The following is a 16,853-nucleotide window of genomic DNA, read 5'->3' as shown; positions in this document are numbered from 1 at the left end:
CATCTTTTTGACTCTGTAAGTAACATTAAGGAAAGAGCTAAGGAAATATCTCATGGGGTGAGGGAAGGGAAAAAAGAGGAGCTGATACCAAGGGCTCCAATAGAAAGTAAATGTTTAGAAAATGATGATGGCAACATATGTACAAATATGCTTGATACAGTTGATGTATGGAATGTTATAGGAGTTGTAAGAGCCCCCAGTAAAATTATTTTAAAAAGAAAGAAAGAAAACATCACAGCGATAACATCAGTGAAACCCTTAAAGGCCTGGGAGAAATGCTAAATGTGGTGATAATGTTAATGATAAAGAAGACGGAATTTTTTGTTTTTTAATAAGAATGAATTTTAGCAATTTAGTGGGTTGAGATTTTTTGTGTGTTTACATTTTATCACTAAATTTTGTTCTCATGTAAAATGAAATTCAGATGAGTACTCATCTGAAATAAAATTTTATGTACAAAATAGTTATGAAATTTATTTAATCATTGTTTTTTCTTTTTGCTTCTGTTCTAGTTACAATGTCTGGAAATGGAGAAAACAGTAAGGCACTTTTAATTTAATTTATGTAGCTTATTTATGGTATCTTAATTGCCAGCCACTTTTCTATGTGTTTTTTCAGGGCGAAAAATACTTTAAAAATCAAGTAATTAAAATAAGTAGTTTGGTTTTATTGTCATATATTCAGTACATTCACATCGTGTTATTTCTATAAATGGAAATAGCAATTATTTTTGAATGTGAAACTTCTTTGTGTATGTTTATGCACATGTTTCTGTTTTATGCTCTTCAGGATTTGGAGTGTTTTAAAATTAGTTCTAACTGGAAGCCCTTGAGAAAAGAATTATTTTACTCAGAAAAGCTTTTGTTTAAATGGAGTCTAATCACTTAGGCATTTATATTCTCCTACTATACCAATTTTGCTTCCCGCTTTCTACCTGTGTTAAAAAACATTTTACTAATTGCAGCATGAAATAAAATAGCAAGGCTGGAAATTTGTAAGTTGAATTATTAGTGCATTTTGGAAGGGAATTAAAATTTTTATGATGATTTGTCAAAAAAGACTGACTATAGGGAAACATTTCTCAAACTTTCTCTTCAATAGAAAGAAATTTCAGAAGTCCATTGACATCCAGTTTTAAAAACAAAATCTTGCTCTTTCTACAAAAATCCAGAGAATTTCTAAAACAGCTACAGATTATTTTTTCCCCAACAGTTTATTGGCATATAATTCACATATCATACAATTCAACAGTTCAGTCACATCAAGGAGAGTTGTATAGTCATCACCACAATCACTTTTAGAACATTTTCTTTTTTCTCGTACTCATTGATATTAACTTCTCATTTCCCCCCAATCTCCCCTGACATACCCTTGTGAGGGTAGCCAGCCCCCCACAACTAATCATGGTTTCATTAAGTGCAATTGTACTGTTGAGATATATAAAGATTATAATAAAGCCATAGAGAATGGGAGAGGTAGAAAAGAGAGTAAAATAAAGGCGTCAGACACGTTTCATGGTAGCATGCTCACCTCCTGGATGGCCATGATCTCAACAGCCAGGTCCACGCACAGCATGGGAGGAGGAGAAGGGCGGAGAGACATATCCTCTTTATTTCTGACCAAGGCCTGTATATACTTAGGGGCATGATTACAGGTAACCACACATGTCACAGGAAGAGGCTGTACAATAGGCAATAGGAGGGAGGTGAATTAAGGGTGTACACATGATAGGAAGGGAAGGGACTAAGGGTATACATATGACAAGATGGATGGACCCTAGATTCATGATAGCGGACTAACCTTGGTCACCGGTCACCATTGAGTGGGCTTGACCTCCCTGGGCTTTCATTCAGGGAAACAATCTAATACTATCCTTATCAGAAAGGAGTGAACCCTACTCAGGGTAGGACAGACTATACAGTCTGATTGCTCTAGATGGCTGATATAATCCTTAGGGAGAATAACCTCTGACCTACTTTTGTTGACCTCCAAGTATAGTCATTTACCATGTGTAGCAAGCAGCTAAGTTTGGCATATATTTGGGGGAGACAACTTGGGAGAAATCTTTCTGTTTCTCACATACCCCCAAGGAACCATTGATCCATTTACTGTCTATAGAGTTACCTGCCTTAGAAAGACATTAATGAAAAAAAAAAAGCTAAAAACAATAGCAAAGTAAAACATTAAAACCTCCATTGAAAAGAAAGCAGAAAATACTAAAAACTAGAACAAATTTGAATGGATCAGAAGGGAGATCAAATGATAGGGTGCTGAATTTTAACCTACCTGCATCTGCAACAATCCATTTGCAGTGCATTCTGCATGACAGCAAGGCTATTCACCTCACTTGTCCATAGTCAAAGGGGCCTCACCGGGGCCTTCGTCCACATGTATTTCCCCGTCACTTTTTTTCTTGTTCTTTTTTAACTGAACCAGCTTTAATGAGCTGGGCATCTGGACATTATTAATGAATGTTTTATTCCTATGGGAGATAATCAAGCATATAAATCTCAAGTTTGCCATAGAATCTAATTTCCTAGTAACAGGATAAATGAAGACTCAACATTGTCAGGCTTGTTTTTTTTTCCTTTAACTGAAAACCATTTTCTTATATTGACAATGTAAATACAAGGAGCAAAGAATTACAAAAATTCTAGTAAAAGTCCTTTTACTTTATATCATGATCTCTTGCAATTCTTACATGAAATATTGTATGGGCTTGCTTCGCGCTTAAGTTATAAGTGGTATTTAGTACAGTTTTGGTTTTTTAAAAATTTATACCCAAACCAAACCAAACTCCCAGCCATCGAGTCAGTTCCAACTCATAAACGACTCTGTAAGGCAGGGTAGAATTACCACCGTGGGTTTCTGAAACTATAACTCTTCATGGGAGTAGAAAGCTTCATCCTCCTCTCTCACATTGACTTCTGGATTCGAACTGTGAACTTTGTGGTTGGCAGCTCATTACGTATCTCATTATGCCACTAGGGCTCCTGTTTTGACTTATTAGTAATTTCCTCATTCAGTTTTGAATTAATTTGCACGGTTTAGATTTTGCTTTTCAATATTACTTGTAACTAACCCATAATTTATAACATGTATCAAACACTCAAACTCACTGCCAGGAAGTCAATGCCAACTCCTAGGGCTCTATTAGCGTGCATATGTGACCAGGAGTTTGCCTATTACCAATTAGATTAATGTAGTTAAAAGCAGTATCTGTTCTATTACTCCTTACTCAATGTAGTATAATAATTAACCACCTGTTAAATATAACTATTTTTCTGGCAATATAGTTTCACTTTATTCTTTTGTTAACAGTTAAGATTTTTAAAAAACAAATAACCATTTTGTTTTCTGTCTCCTGGAAAACAGAAATATTATAAAAGTATATTTTGAAAAATATTCTGAGTATATTGTTTCTCCTTAGTCATAAGTAACTAAATGATTAAGAAGTGTAGAGTAGTTCAAGGCGATAGTTCATCCCATCGCTGTGCAAGAGTACATAGATGAGAGGTGACGCACTTGATCGGATCTGAAGGCCAAATAAGATTATAAGTAAGGAAATGAGCTGGGTGGTGATAACGCTGTAGGGTCACCTCCCTGTTGTCATTGCAACAGGGGGAGCAGTGGGGACTGAGCCTCCAGCAGGCTTTGCCAAAGCAAAACAGAAGAAGGGAGAGGCCGCTGGCCTTGTGTACATTTCAGCGCTTTCTTATAGGCCTTCTCCACTTTCCCCTTAACTCAGGAAGAAAGGTACCGGAAGCCAAAGCGCACACTCAGTGTTGTCAAGTCAGTCCTGATGGAGGACAGGCTAGCACTGCCCCTGCGGGTTTCCCAGGCTCTCCATCTCCACAGGAGCAGACAGAACCGCTGGAGGTTTCCGCCCGCAGCCCTGCTTTGCTCTACTGCGCCACCAAGGCACCTTAGAGGTACCAAGGGAATGGCTAGCAGATTCGACTTTAGATGTTGTTAGACCCTCGGCTGAGAGGAAAAGATGAGGCCCTCAAACTCTCTAACCTTAGGGCCCCTTTACATGGAGGAGCCCAATGAGAAGTATGTTACTTCATTTACGTGGGCTCTATCTGTGGATAGATCTCGTGTGAACGAAAACTGAGAAAAATATTAAAATAGTTATGTAATAAAATGTTTAACAGCCAGCACATGTTAACACCTAACATTTCTTATGAAAAATAACGATCCTTCTTCCCCACCAAAAAAACTGTTTACTGAGAAAAGTACCATTTTATATTTTTATATATCGCTTTTTTTTAACTGGTTTTTTTAAAAATCATTTTATTAGGAGCTCATACATATATATATATATATATCACTTTTCTGTGAGGCTGAATAAAAGACAAGATTCTCATATTTGCTTTCCACCTCAGTCATCTTTCATCTGGAAACTCTACTGTCGACACTTCTGAGGGAATGAGAGGGGAAAAGAGAAATTCAGTCTTCATGTTATATAAAAAGTGACCCTGAAAGGTTATGGGAACACCAGGAATCCCCAGGCCTCACTTCAGTCATTACTTAACATATTTCATAAGCATGAATTACTGAATGCTTCTGTGTTCTTTTCATTTGTATTGGGCAAGTGCCAGGGGCACACAAATTGCTGTCCTGGTCTCAGGGAAGGAGGCCTAGTGACGGAGTGGGTTGTGTGTTAGGTGTTGGACTGAGAACAGCAGGGTCAACAGTTCAAAACCCACGAGCTGCTCTGCAGGAGAAGGATGAGGCTTTCCGCCCCCAGAAAGAGTTATAGTCTCAGAAACCCACAGGAGCAGTTCTGCTCTGCCCTATAAGGCCATTATGAGTCCAAATTGACTTGATGGTACCAAGTTTGGGTTATAGGTCTCAAGGAATAAAGACAAACATGTAAATCAACAGGATGAATGTTTGAAAAAGTGCAGAGGAGAAAGCAATACAGAAGAAGATTGAGAAAAGAGAGTTCAATGGACAAAGCACAGTCCTAAGAACCAATCAAAGGAATGCCTACAGACGGCACTGCCGTCAGTCGCCTGTTACAGCTCCGGAGAGCTGCACCATAGGCTTCCCAGGGCAGTCGTTTTCACCCAAGCAACTGCCCATCTTTCTCCCTTGGAGCGGCCGGCCGCTCGGTTTGAACCGTAGACCTTTCTGGTTGGCTGGTGAGTGCTTAGCCTACTGCACTACCAAGGCTCCTCATAGAGTCCGGGACCTGCAGTTTCTTGGCCTCTGACGCAAAGTTCCCTCCCACTGCACCCTGGCCCAAGAGTGTGCTTTTCTCTGATCCCTAAATCCATGACAAACGCAAAAAATAATGTGTTTTAAACGTAAAAGTTTATATTTTAAATGTACTTAGAAGCACCCATAATTCTACCATCTTCACTTTTGCTTTTGGCCATAAACATTTCCAGATCCATACAAGAGCCAACAAGATTGGCAGGAGGCCACCATCAACAACCCAACACCCTCAAACTCATCGTCATCAGGTCAATTCCCACCATAGGGTGGGATCGTGTGCACTGAAAGAAAAGACGGAGGAAGGGACTTTGCAAAGTGCTAGTGACGGCAGAGGTGACATTTCCCAAGCGCTGGGTTCTGGGCGGGATTAGAGTTTTTAAGAAGAGGAGGGGGAGGCCTAAAGCAGCATCTGTGCAGAAGAAGGCGGGGGCTCAGCTAGCGGTGAAGTACAAGAACTGAGTGTCCAGCTCGAGATGAGCCATCTGAGCTAGTGAAGCCGGGAGATTCCGGGATGTCCCAGTGCTGGACTTTATCCCGGAGGCCAGGTCACCGTCATCTGAAAACTTTTCACGAGTAATGGTGGCGGCTGTTGAAAGGAGGGAAGGTTTACCCAGACCTAGGAGTCGGATGTCTGGGTCAAGGACAGTATGTCTTCCTGTGACTGTTGGCATGTGGCTGTGCTGCTGGCAGCTATGCCTTGGGCACGTGAAATACCAGCAGGGTCATTTCACTTTGGACTGGTTTCAGTGAAGCTTACAAAGCAATGCAGAGGGGGGTAAAAAGGCCTGGCATCCTGCTGCAGAACATTAGCCAATGAATCCGATTTACAATAGAACAGTACCCAGTGTGGTGTTAGCACGTGAGACCCCGGTTGGAAGGTACTCAGAATATGACTCGGGAGCCTCAACAGTGGGTTTACACGTGTCAGGGCATGGAGAAGATGGATGCAGGACCGGAATAGGTCGGTCTACGGTCACAGTGAGTTGGGGCCAACTCAGTGTCAGCTAACGACAAGGAACCTGTGTGTGATCAGAGGTCAAGGAGGAATCAAGGGGGATAAGGAGCCCTTTGAGTGGGCCCTGTGTTTGGCATGGAGGCTGCTGACAGCATGGAAAAGAACCGATTTTGAGAAACCCAGAATTTTCAACGGAAGAGAACAGGGCAGAGGTTGCCTCAAATGCGGAAGTTGTGGCTAGCATTATATCAGTTCCTGGCTCAGAAGGGGAGGGTGTGACCGTCAAGTGGTTGGCTAAGGAAGTAAAGGAAGATGCGTTTTTAAGTATGACATGGGACAAGAAGCTTGGATTTTGCTACCAATCAAATGTGGGTTTGAATCCTGGCTTCACATTTTGTGCTAAGTGGCCTTGGGCAAGACGATTCACTCTCTGAGCTGCTGTTTTCACCCATGCAAGCTGAAAGAATACCTAACGATTGTTTGAGGATAGGTTTAGAAACAAGGAAGGAATTTGTCCAGTCTGGCAAAGGCGGGAATGGTGCTTGCATTCTGTTGTTGCTAGTTGTGGTAGTCGAGTGGACTTTGACTCATAGCACAAGTACATATGTCTCACACTACAAAGTGCTGCCCAGGGACAGAGTGGTTGTGGTTGTTGCTAGGTGACCCTAGTCAGTGTGACTCCTAGTGACCCTGTGCACAACAGAACAAAAACCCCACCCGCTCCTGCACCAGCCTCACTGTTGCTCCTATGCCTGAACCCATTGTTGAAGCTACAGTCAACTGTCAGAACAGTAATAATAAGTCTGGCTCATGGCCACCTCTGTGGGGTTTCCAAAGCTGCAAATCCTTATTGGAACAGATAGCCTCATCTTTCTCCATCAGAGTGGCTGCTGGGTTTGAACTGTCCACTTTGTGATTAGCAGTCCAGTGCTCACCTGACCAGGCCGCCTGTGAAGTTCCATAGTTTTAGAACACATTAGTCTTGCTGACAGAGTTAGCTACCAGAAATTCACAGCCAAGGGCAAAGGGAAATTACGAGGGGGTACCAAAAAAGGCTAGAATATTTTTTTCAAAGCTATGTATTTACCTTTTTTTTTTTACAAAACAACCTTATCACCTTCAAAGGACCTTCCTTCCCTTACACTTAATACATTTGTCAAATCTGCGTTTCTATTCTTGGAGACATTTCTCTCTCTTGTTTGTTTGGTTTTTTTTAGCCAGTCAAATTCAGCATTGGGGGTTTGTATACCAACTATAGTGATACTAATGTTAATACGTTCTGATAACCCACTACCATCGGACCAGCCTTGGAAATATTTTTCAAACTCATCTGTTTCAATGGCTGACAGCACCTCCCTCATTTTTTTTCTTCGCCTCTTCTACATCTTCAAATCGCTGTCCTTTCATGTCCCTCTTCATTCAAAGAAAAAAAAAGAAGTCACACGGAGTGAGGTCAGCAGAGTAAGGTGTGTAAGGCAAGAGAGGCATGCTGTTTTTTGCCAAAAACTGGCGTACTGAGATGGCTGTGTGAGCAGGTGCGTTGTCGTGGTGGCAAAACCAGTTCCGTCTGCCACAAAGCAGGCCATTTTTGTCACACACTGTTATGCTATCTTTTCAGAATCTCTAAATAGAAAGGTTGATTAACAGTCTAGCCTGGTTGAACAAAATCCAAATACCCTATATGTCAGCATTTTTGCCCATTTGGGAAGTTGATGGACATTCAGAACGAGGTTTGTCATCAACATTTCACTTTTTTTAAAAGGAGAAAACCACTCGTACACTGGAGTTTTCCCCATAGCACTGTCCTTGTAAGCTGTGTTCAGCATCACAGCAGTTTCTGCAGCGTTTTTCCCTGAGCAGGAAACAAAATTTTACAGCCACAGGCTGTTCTCTAAATTGGCCATCACAAAAAAATGAGGTTCGAGCAAAACTGATTTTACAAAAATATTCACTGTGACCAAAGAGAACCTTCCCAGGTGACACCACTGGGTGCACTAACCTAGAGCAAGTTGCTCGATGCTCCCCTAGCAGGAAAAAATTGTACTACTAAAGCTCTGCTCCACCCAGCACAATGCCAATTCTTTTGGGTACCCCCTCGTATCTGCAGTACATTACATTGGCCATCACAGTGCATTACAAGTAAGAGAGCCCGAAGAGAAAGGCGCCGCATTGATTGCAGCAATCCAAAGGAGACATGTAAGGATGGACCAGTATTGCCCTGGCAATGGGACCGATGAGCTCATTTCCAAAGAAGTCTAGAAAATTGGCAGTGCGAGTACTTGTACGGATTTAAGTGTGAAGCATGAGGAGAGTCACCGGGGTCAGCTGTGTGGATGGTGGTTTTGTTCTCGGAGGAAAGGGAAGACTTTGGGGCTTGCATGGACCATCCCAAAGGAAAATGAGTCCAACCAAAAAGTATCCATTTTATCAAATTATATTAAAGGAACAGCTTTAAACTAAAAGTCTAAGGAAAAATAATCTCAACCCAAAGACAATACTTTGAATTGAACATTATTCGATATGTATATATTAGCTTTGTCCATGTACTTAATACACCACAATGCATGACACACTTAATGTTTCTCATGTCACTGTAAGCCATTGAAAACTTGGACAGACTTTAAATTTGAGAATGCACAAAAAGAAACAAATTTTGGCAAGAGGAAATTAAGATGTTCTGAGAGTATTAATGGTAACAGCCAATGTTTGTTGAGCACTATTATGTAGCAGGTACCCTGATGACATCATGGTTACACATTGGACTGCTATCCAAAAGGTCAGCAGTTCGAAACCACCAGCCACTCTTTGGGCAAAAGACATGGCTTTCAACTCCCATAAAGAGTTACAGTCTTGGAAACTCATGGGGCAGTTCTACCATGTCTCATAGGGTGGCAACTATGAGTGGCATCAACTCGATGGCAGTGAGTTGGGTTTTCACTGGTTATGTAGCAGGTACTGTTCTCAGTGTTTTGCATGCATTGGTGCATCAGTATTACGCATCCAGGAGCTCTGATGGTGTAGTGAATTAAGTGTTGGGCTCCTAACCACACGGTCAGCAGTTCAAAACCACCAGCCACTCTTAGGGATGCTATACTCCCTTAAAGAGTTACAACCTCAGAAACCCACAAGAGATACTTACCTGGCAGGGGAGATACCATGATCAGGGGCTAGGCTTCTCCATTGCACTCTAAATGTGCTGACCCCTGCGATTTCTCCAATGTGGGAAACTTGACTGCATAATATGTAGTAGTGGGGAACTGCATTCACGCTCTCCCCTGGCCAGGGTGGGGGGCCAGGGGGAACCCCACAGGAGCAGTTCTACCCTGCCTTACAGGGTTGCTGTGAGTCAGAATCGCCTTGATGGCAGTGTGATTAAGCAGCTAATCTTAACTAAGTAAGGGTTTTGGTTGATATGGAAACAAATTATTAGAGGAGCACAATATGAAAGGGTAATGAATTCTCACAATAATAGAGAAAGCCATCATGGAAGAAGTAAATTTTGAGCTAAAAACTTTAAAATTGAATCCAATTTCCAATGTGTATGTTTGCTTCTATTTGTTTCCCTGGGTGTGTTCTCGTTTCACCTGGCAACCAGACCACTTCTTCCACATAGAGAAGCCACGTGACAGGCCCTACCCATTAACTCCATGGTTAAGATTAGGAGGTGAAAGAGGTTGCAGTGTTACCGTATATTAATCCTCTAGGACAGTGGTTCTCAACCTTCCTAATGACACGACCCTTTAATACAGTTCCTCATGTTGTGGTGATCCCCAACCATAAAGTTATTTTCGTTGCTACTTCATAACTCATTTTGCTACTGTGATGAATTGGGCAACCCCTGTGAAAGGGTCGTTTGACCCCCAGAGGGGTTGCAACCCACAGGTTGAGAACCACTGCTCTAGAGAAACAGGGCAGGAATTCAAAGTGTTGAGTGAAAAAAATTGTGTGTGTTAACCTATGTTGAAAAAGAGGGTAACATTTAGAACACTTTTTTTTAAAAACAGGAAATGAGCTTTTTCAAATCCACTCATTAGTCATGGCTGTGGTGACTTCGATAGTTCTTGGTTCACAGTGATGGAATCTGTCCTTGGTGATAGTAAGGCATATTTGAAATCTGGTATTTAGGAAGACCACAAATTAAAACATGTCAAGGCACTGCTTTAACTTTAAGAAGTCCTAGCAACTTCATGCAACTCAGACTTGGGTCAGGTGGCAGCTGTACTTATAAACCAGGCTGATGGTCCTTAAGTGCAGGACGAGAATATTTCTTCATATTACTGATATTGCTTCACACAGATGAAGGAATGTGTCTGTTTGATGCTTTCCATTGGTTTTAATGAAATTTCTTAGTGGATTAAGTTGCCTGAACATATTGTGTTTTAATGTACTGCTTTTTGCTGTGTTCGCTAAGATCCAATGAAATGTTGTTTGTTTTTATTTACCAGGAAAGGCCGTTGTGTACCTTGTGGCTTTCCATATGTTCTTTGTTATGTTTGTATGGTCCTATTGGATGACAATTTTCACGTCTCCCGCTTCCCCCTCCAAAGAGGTAAATCGAATGTTGGTAAATTGCCAAATGTTGTAACTGACTATGGAACTGTTTTTTCCCCCAGTGTCCCCTTTGTTACGACTTGCCATCATATCATGCCTTTGTTTCCATTCATGAAATGCCTCCTCCCCATTAGTGGGTTTCAGCTCCAGCCCTGCAGATGCCGTTTAATCGATCACCGTGCCCAACACTGAACTCCCTGGGTGCTGTTCTCCCAGGCTGTGATTTCTTAACATAAGGTGACCAGACATCCCACTTTTGGCAGGACAGTCCCGATTTTTAACAATTTTTTCCTGCATCTCACGGCATTTTTACAAGTCCCGATTTTTGGAAAGAATGCATGACAAACTAGGGTATACGGTTTTCGGCTGCCATGTGGCTATTTCTCCAGGATATGAGTTTTATCAATGGTGTCCCGCTTTACCAATGTTAAAATCTGGTCACCTTATCTTAACGACATCTTTATAGCACTGCAGCAAAGAGCCCGACAGAACAGAACGGAATGACAGGAGTAGACTGTTTCCACGTGTTTCCTCAGACCCCATACAGATAGGTGCAGCTGAGGAAGGGTGCTTGACTTGTGGGAAACACAGGTCTTTAGCCTTGTGTTTCTTCCCATTGGAGAAGAGTGTGGGCAAAATTTTAAGACCAATAATTCTCTTATCTTGACATAGCAGACCTCACCTAAAATCTGGTGTGACGCAAAGGTTAAGAACATAGTCTCAAGACATAGGATTGTCCCTTGAGTGTTGCATTTTTCTCTAATGTAGTACTTCTCTCTCCAAACCCCAGTGTTCTCAGAAACTGTGAGGAAAACATGAGCTTTGCCCACCTTAAACTTTGACCCTAAAGTGTTCGGCTGCTCACCATACGTTTGGTGGCTCCAGTCCTCCCGCCACTTCACAGAAGACACGGCCATCTGCTTCCATTACGTTTTTCCCCCCTAGCTTTTTATTGTGAATCAAATGAAAGTTTCAGAGCAAATCTGTTTTCCATCCATGCACAATTTGTTCCATGTCCTTGATTGCAATCCCCACACTGCGGTATCACGTATCCCTCTTCCTCCCTGTTTCTCATTGCCATTTCTCCTCCTTTCCTAACCATTTGAATCTTCTCCTTAGGTAAATGCTGGTCTCTCTACCCCTCCCCCCCCCAAACCTCAAATGGTTGATGATTCTAAGGTGTATGAACCTCCCAAGTGTTATTGTTCCCCTTATAGGCCTGTCGGTTGGCTGAAAATTCAGCCATGGGGTGAGGGGGAATTGTGTTTCAGGTCTGAAGAGTGGCTGAGGGCCATGGTCTCTGGGGAGGATTACCAGCATTGGAAACCAGCTCTACCCTGCCCTACTGGACAGAGAGAGTCAATCACCACAAATTGGAACCAACTTGACCTCAGTGGGTATGGGGGCATATGAGATGATGATTGATGCTGCTGAGATACTTATTTATCTTCGTAGTAAACGCATTCAAAGGGATAGACCAGATTATTTGAAAATATGAATATTTAAATTTGTAATGAAAATACACTGACGTGACTTTCACACAGTGAACACACCCTGTGTAAGCAGCACCCAGTTCAAGAAATAGGACAGGACTTGGACCCAGTAAGCCCCTTAATTACACACCGCTCCATCTCCCATAGCACACTCTGCTTTTCTGCCAGGTCCTATAAATCCTTGCAGTGGTCACACATAACTCACAGACAATGCTCATGATTAGGGGGTTTATTATAGAAGTTAACAGGATACACTTCAGTTGAGAAATGCTCAGGATACAGTTGTTCAGTCAAGACATGCCACAGACACAGTAGCTTTTAGGGCTGCTAATAAATGCCCAAAGGACATGCCAATCCACTGTAGCCTCAACCTGAAGGCACCCAGCTCCCCAAATTAAGTGCCCAGGGGCACCCCTCTCCACAAGCCAGCCTCCTGCCCCAACGCTCTCCCCCCAATTCTGTGGGCTGGAAAACCCACCGCTCTGCCACTCCTCATGTCACAGCTGTCTTCCTGGACCAAGGAGGTTCACTGCGCAGGAACTTCAGGGTCCAGAGGACTCGCTCTAATCTGGCTCTTGCTGGTAGTGAGTTTCCAGCCTCCTTCTGCGAGGAGGCTCATTTTAGACCCAGCAGGATGGTGGACCATCACAGCTGCATCATGGCACAATCATACCCTTCGAGGGCAGCAAGCGTTGTTTAGTAGGAGGAACAAAGTCCAGAGGCTGGAAGAACCGTATTAAATAATTGAACGCATCGCACGTGCCATAAGAAACCACTGTCCTGCTTTCCAGGAGCATAGATGCCTCCTGATCTTTTCACACTACATAGATGGGTCACACATCCACAGGCCTGTGTCCCTGGCTTCTCCATTAGTGCTCTATTGGTGAGAGCAGGTGGCCTGATTGCTTAATTATTTGGGCACCTGTTGCTGGGCTGCTGCAAACATTTTCGGGCGTATCTTTGGGGGAACATATGTGTGTACTTCTTTTAGGCAAATGCCCCAAAGTGAGGTGACTGGATCTCATATTACCTGCATGGTCAGCATTAGGAGTTGATCCCAACAGCCTTGGCATGTTCTCTATTGGGGGCTTATGTTTTCAGGGGTAAATAAACTAAACCGTAAGACAAGATAATGCTGCTTCACATCATCTGTAGACACATGGTAATTGGCCTTAAAGTGATGGTACAAACTGCACACCATGTCTTAATCTCTACATTGACACAGACCAGACACAACTTCAGACCGTGGAATTTTTATTCTCCGCTGTAAACCTGGCATAGACTGGTTCCTGCCCAGAGTGAGTTAGAAGCTCTTAGAAACAGAGTAGGCCACCTTTCAAAGCAAGGGCATCTTTCTGACTCTGGCAGTATTCTGGCAGCACGTGGGTGTGTCAGAAATGCTGTGCTCAATTAGCTTAGGGAAGGGACTTGGGCAATCACTCCCCAGGCTCAGAGGATGTCAGACTTTCCCAGCCACTTTCCGGCCATTCCTTTGGCCATGGTGCTCCTCGGCCCTTCTGAGTCGTTGGGGATTTCTTATGTTGTCAGGATCTGCTTGTGGGAACCAAAGCTATAAGCTAGGTAATCCAGATAGATCTTTTTCTCTCTTGTTAAGTGTGGCGTTTTGGGCAGGTGAGAGTCGTTGCCTGTACAAGAGCATTTGTTCATCTAGGTTAGCAGTGTAGAGGCCACATACTGGGTTAGCACTAGAATTCAGAAGACGATCTGTGTTTTAATACCATTCCCACCAATAATTACACAATCTAAAGAAATTCAGTAAACTGCTTGGGACCAGCCCAGGGCTCTTTCTTCTATGCCAGAGGGTTCAGGGGGAGCGGGGAAGGAGGTGGGGGAAATGAGCTGACACCAGGGGCTCAAGTGGAAAGTGGGTGTCGTAAGAATGTTGAAGTCAACATATGTACTAAAGTGCTGGACACAGATGACGTATGTACAGATTGTGATGAGTTGTATGAGTCCCTAATAAAATGATTATTTTAAAAAATGAAAAGTTAAAACTCTCTTGACAGTAATCTCCCAGCACCAAAACTTTTACTGATAGCAAGTCATGGTGAAATTGAGTCTTATTACTATGAAGGTAAAACAAAGAGTCAAAGCTTTCTGGCCCATAATGTTTGCCATTGCAAGTGGGATGCAAAGCAAATATTTTTCTCCTGTGAAAGGCATGACATTTTATTAAAATGTGTGTAATTTCACTTGAAGTTAATTTGAAACACATTTGCCTTCATATAACGAAATATCTTGGGTAGTTTGGTTTTGTTTGGGATAAAACTTTCTCTATGCATGTTAGCAATCTCATGGGCTTAAAAAAAGTACTATTTCTCTTTTTATAGTTCTACCTATCCAATTCTGAAAAAGAACGTTATGAAAAGGAATTCAGCCAAGAAAGACAACAGGAAATTTTGAGGAGAGCAGCCCGGGACTTGCCAATCTATACCACCTCGGCTTCAAGAAGTAAGAACAACACTTCTTAAGCTTTACTTTCAAATAGTTTTATAAAATACTAGAGGGGTTCAAAACGTTCATGGGAAAATGGGATTAAAATGGGATTTTTATGTGAAGTTGTTGAGGATTCTTTGGCTTTTCATTTCTGCCGTGATATTGACTCTGAAGTGGATCTGATGGTCGTTACAAGTAAGATCTCTGTGAACAGAATCCCTGTGTGTATTCTGGGATTTCAGATACAGGTGCATAAAATACAAGGGTAGGTTAGAACATGGGATGAAACCATAGGAAACTTTGGGAAACAAAAATATCACATTGGTCAAGTTATTTATTTCTCGATATACTCTCTGCCTAGGTCTGTTCCAGATATGGCGGGAGATGTGTGTGTGTGTGTGTGTGTGTGTGTGTGTGTGTATAAAATAATTTTATTGGTCATACAGCTCTTACCACAATCCATCCATCCATCCGTTGTGTCAAGCACATTTGTACATTTGTTGCCTTCATCATTTTAAAAACATTTTCTTTCTACTTGACCTCTTGGTATCAGCTCCTCATTTTCTTCCCTCCCCTCTCTGCCTCCCTCAAGAGCCCTTGATAATTTATAAATTATATTATTTGGGGAGATGTTCTTAAGGGTCTCACAGCAGCCAGAGAGTCTCTTTATCTGCATACTCTTTATTTTTAAAAGACTCATCCTTTATTGCTAAAACTTTTGAGTAGTATTCTTCATAAACCATCATTTGGAAAACCTGGTTTGAATGTGGATATTTTAAGTCATCAGAGTGATAAAAAAATTGTACTTACCCCCCCCCCCCCCCCCGGAATTCACGTCAGAGGACAGCACCAAAGCTGCAGCTCCGGGAGAGGGACAGGTCTGATCAGAGCACACGGGAGCCAACGAAGGGGGAGGGGGAGAGAGTGGGACACATCCGGGCCCACCAAGCCCTGAGGACGATATTCCCACTCAGCATGGAGTGCACAGAGAGGACCATGGGGCCAGCCTCACCACAAGACGTGACATCCCTCACTGACTCATAGCACTACAGGGGACGACACTGGAGACACAGTGCGGGAATTGTGCCCTAACTGATCCCATTACACTGAGGCAAAACACTAAGAGCGTGCAACAGAACAGCAAGGGGAGCAGAGTAAGGAAGCCCCTAGGGAATACCATGAATAGACTGTGGGGCCTGGGTGTGGCACCCATCACACAGGACTGGAAAATACGCCTAAAGGTCAACAAACAGACCTTGAACTATTTACAGGCTTTTCTTTTTTTGTTGTTGTTGGTTTTTGTTGTTTTGTTTTCTTTTGTTGCTTTGTTTTTCTATCTTGTTTTTGTGCATATTGTTGTCTCTGCATGTCTATCTAGATAAGATGGGCAGGATCAACAATCGGGAGGGGAGAACAATGGAACCAAAGGTTGGGGGGGGAGGATGTGCACAGGGGAAGGGGAGGCGGGGGAAAGGAAGTGGGTGTTGACAAGCCCAGGGACAGGGGAACAGCAAGTGATATAGAGTCCATGGGGAGAAGTTTGTGGAGGGCTTGGTGGGTCGTGATCAGGGGCAATGTGGTCGAGAGGAATTGCTGAGACCCAAATGAAAACTGTATGATAGTGGGACAAGAAGAAAATAAAAGGAAATAGAGGAAAGAACTAGGAAGCAAAGTTTATTTATAGAGGTCTAAATGCAGGCATGTACATAGGTAAATATATTTGTATATGATGATGGGAAAATGGATCTATGTACATGTATTTATGGGCTTAGTGCTAAGGTAGCAGATGGACACTGGGCTTCTACTCAAGTACTCCCTCAACGCAAAAACATTTTGTTCTATTAACCAATCGCTGAAGGCAGAGAGTGTGCATAAGCAAATATGGTGAAGAAAGCTGATGGTGACCGGCCATCAAAAGCTGTAGCATCTGGGATCTTAAAGGCTTGAGGATGGACAAGCGGCCATCTAGCTGAGAAGCAACAAAGCCCATGTGGAAGAAGCACACCAGCCTGTGTGATCACGAGGTGTTGATAGGATCAGGTATCAGGCATCAAAAACCCAGAACAAAAAATAATCATTGTGAATGAGGGGAAGTGCAGAGTGGAGCTCCAGAGTCCATCTGTAGGTAAATGGACATCCCCTTACAGAAGGGTCGTGGGGAGGAGACGAGC

At 42.7% G+C, this 16,853-nt stretch overlaps 1 protein-coding gene and 1 pseudogene across 10 annotated transcripts in view; both read left to right on the top strand.

Moving 5' to 3' along the window:
• The first annotated feature begins 518 nt into the window (after window positions 1-518).
• The window catches only part of ZDHHC20 (zinc finger DHHC-type palmitoyltransferase 20), a 39,338-nt gene continuing 23,003 nt past the window's right edge, over window positions 519-16,853 (top strand). For all 10 annotated transcript variants that reach the window (XM_004714824.3, XM_045293959.1, XM_045293961.1 and 7 more), the window contains exons 1-3: window positions 519-539; window positions 10,627-10,730; window positions 14,577-14,697. In XM_004714824.3, coding sequence (XP_004714881.1) covers window positions 10,659-10,730; window positions 14,577-14,697 — 193 coding nt within the window. In that variant the 5' untranslated portion in view covers window positions 519-539; window positions 10,627-10,658. The remainder of the gene's footprint in view (window positions 540-10,626; window positions 10,731-14,576; window positions 14,698-16,853) is intronic.
• LOC115870873 lies at window positions 9,313-9,459 on the top strand (annotated as a pseudogene).

Source organism: Echinops telfairi, unplaced genomic scaffold, assembly GCF_000313985.2.
Source record: "Echinops telfairi isolate 266 unplaced genomic scaffold, ASM31398v2 ScPeMD7_2565;HRSCAF=3150, whole genome shotgun sequence".
NCBI classification, from domain to species: domain Eukaryota; kingdom Metazoa; phylum Chordata; class Mammalia; order Afrosoricida; family Tenrecidae; genus Echinops; species Echinops telfairi.
The sequence above is the reverse complement of the archived record's forward strand: the minus strand, read 5'-3'. Positions and strand labels throughout refer to the sequence as shown.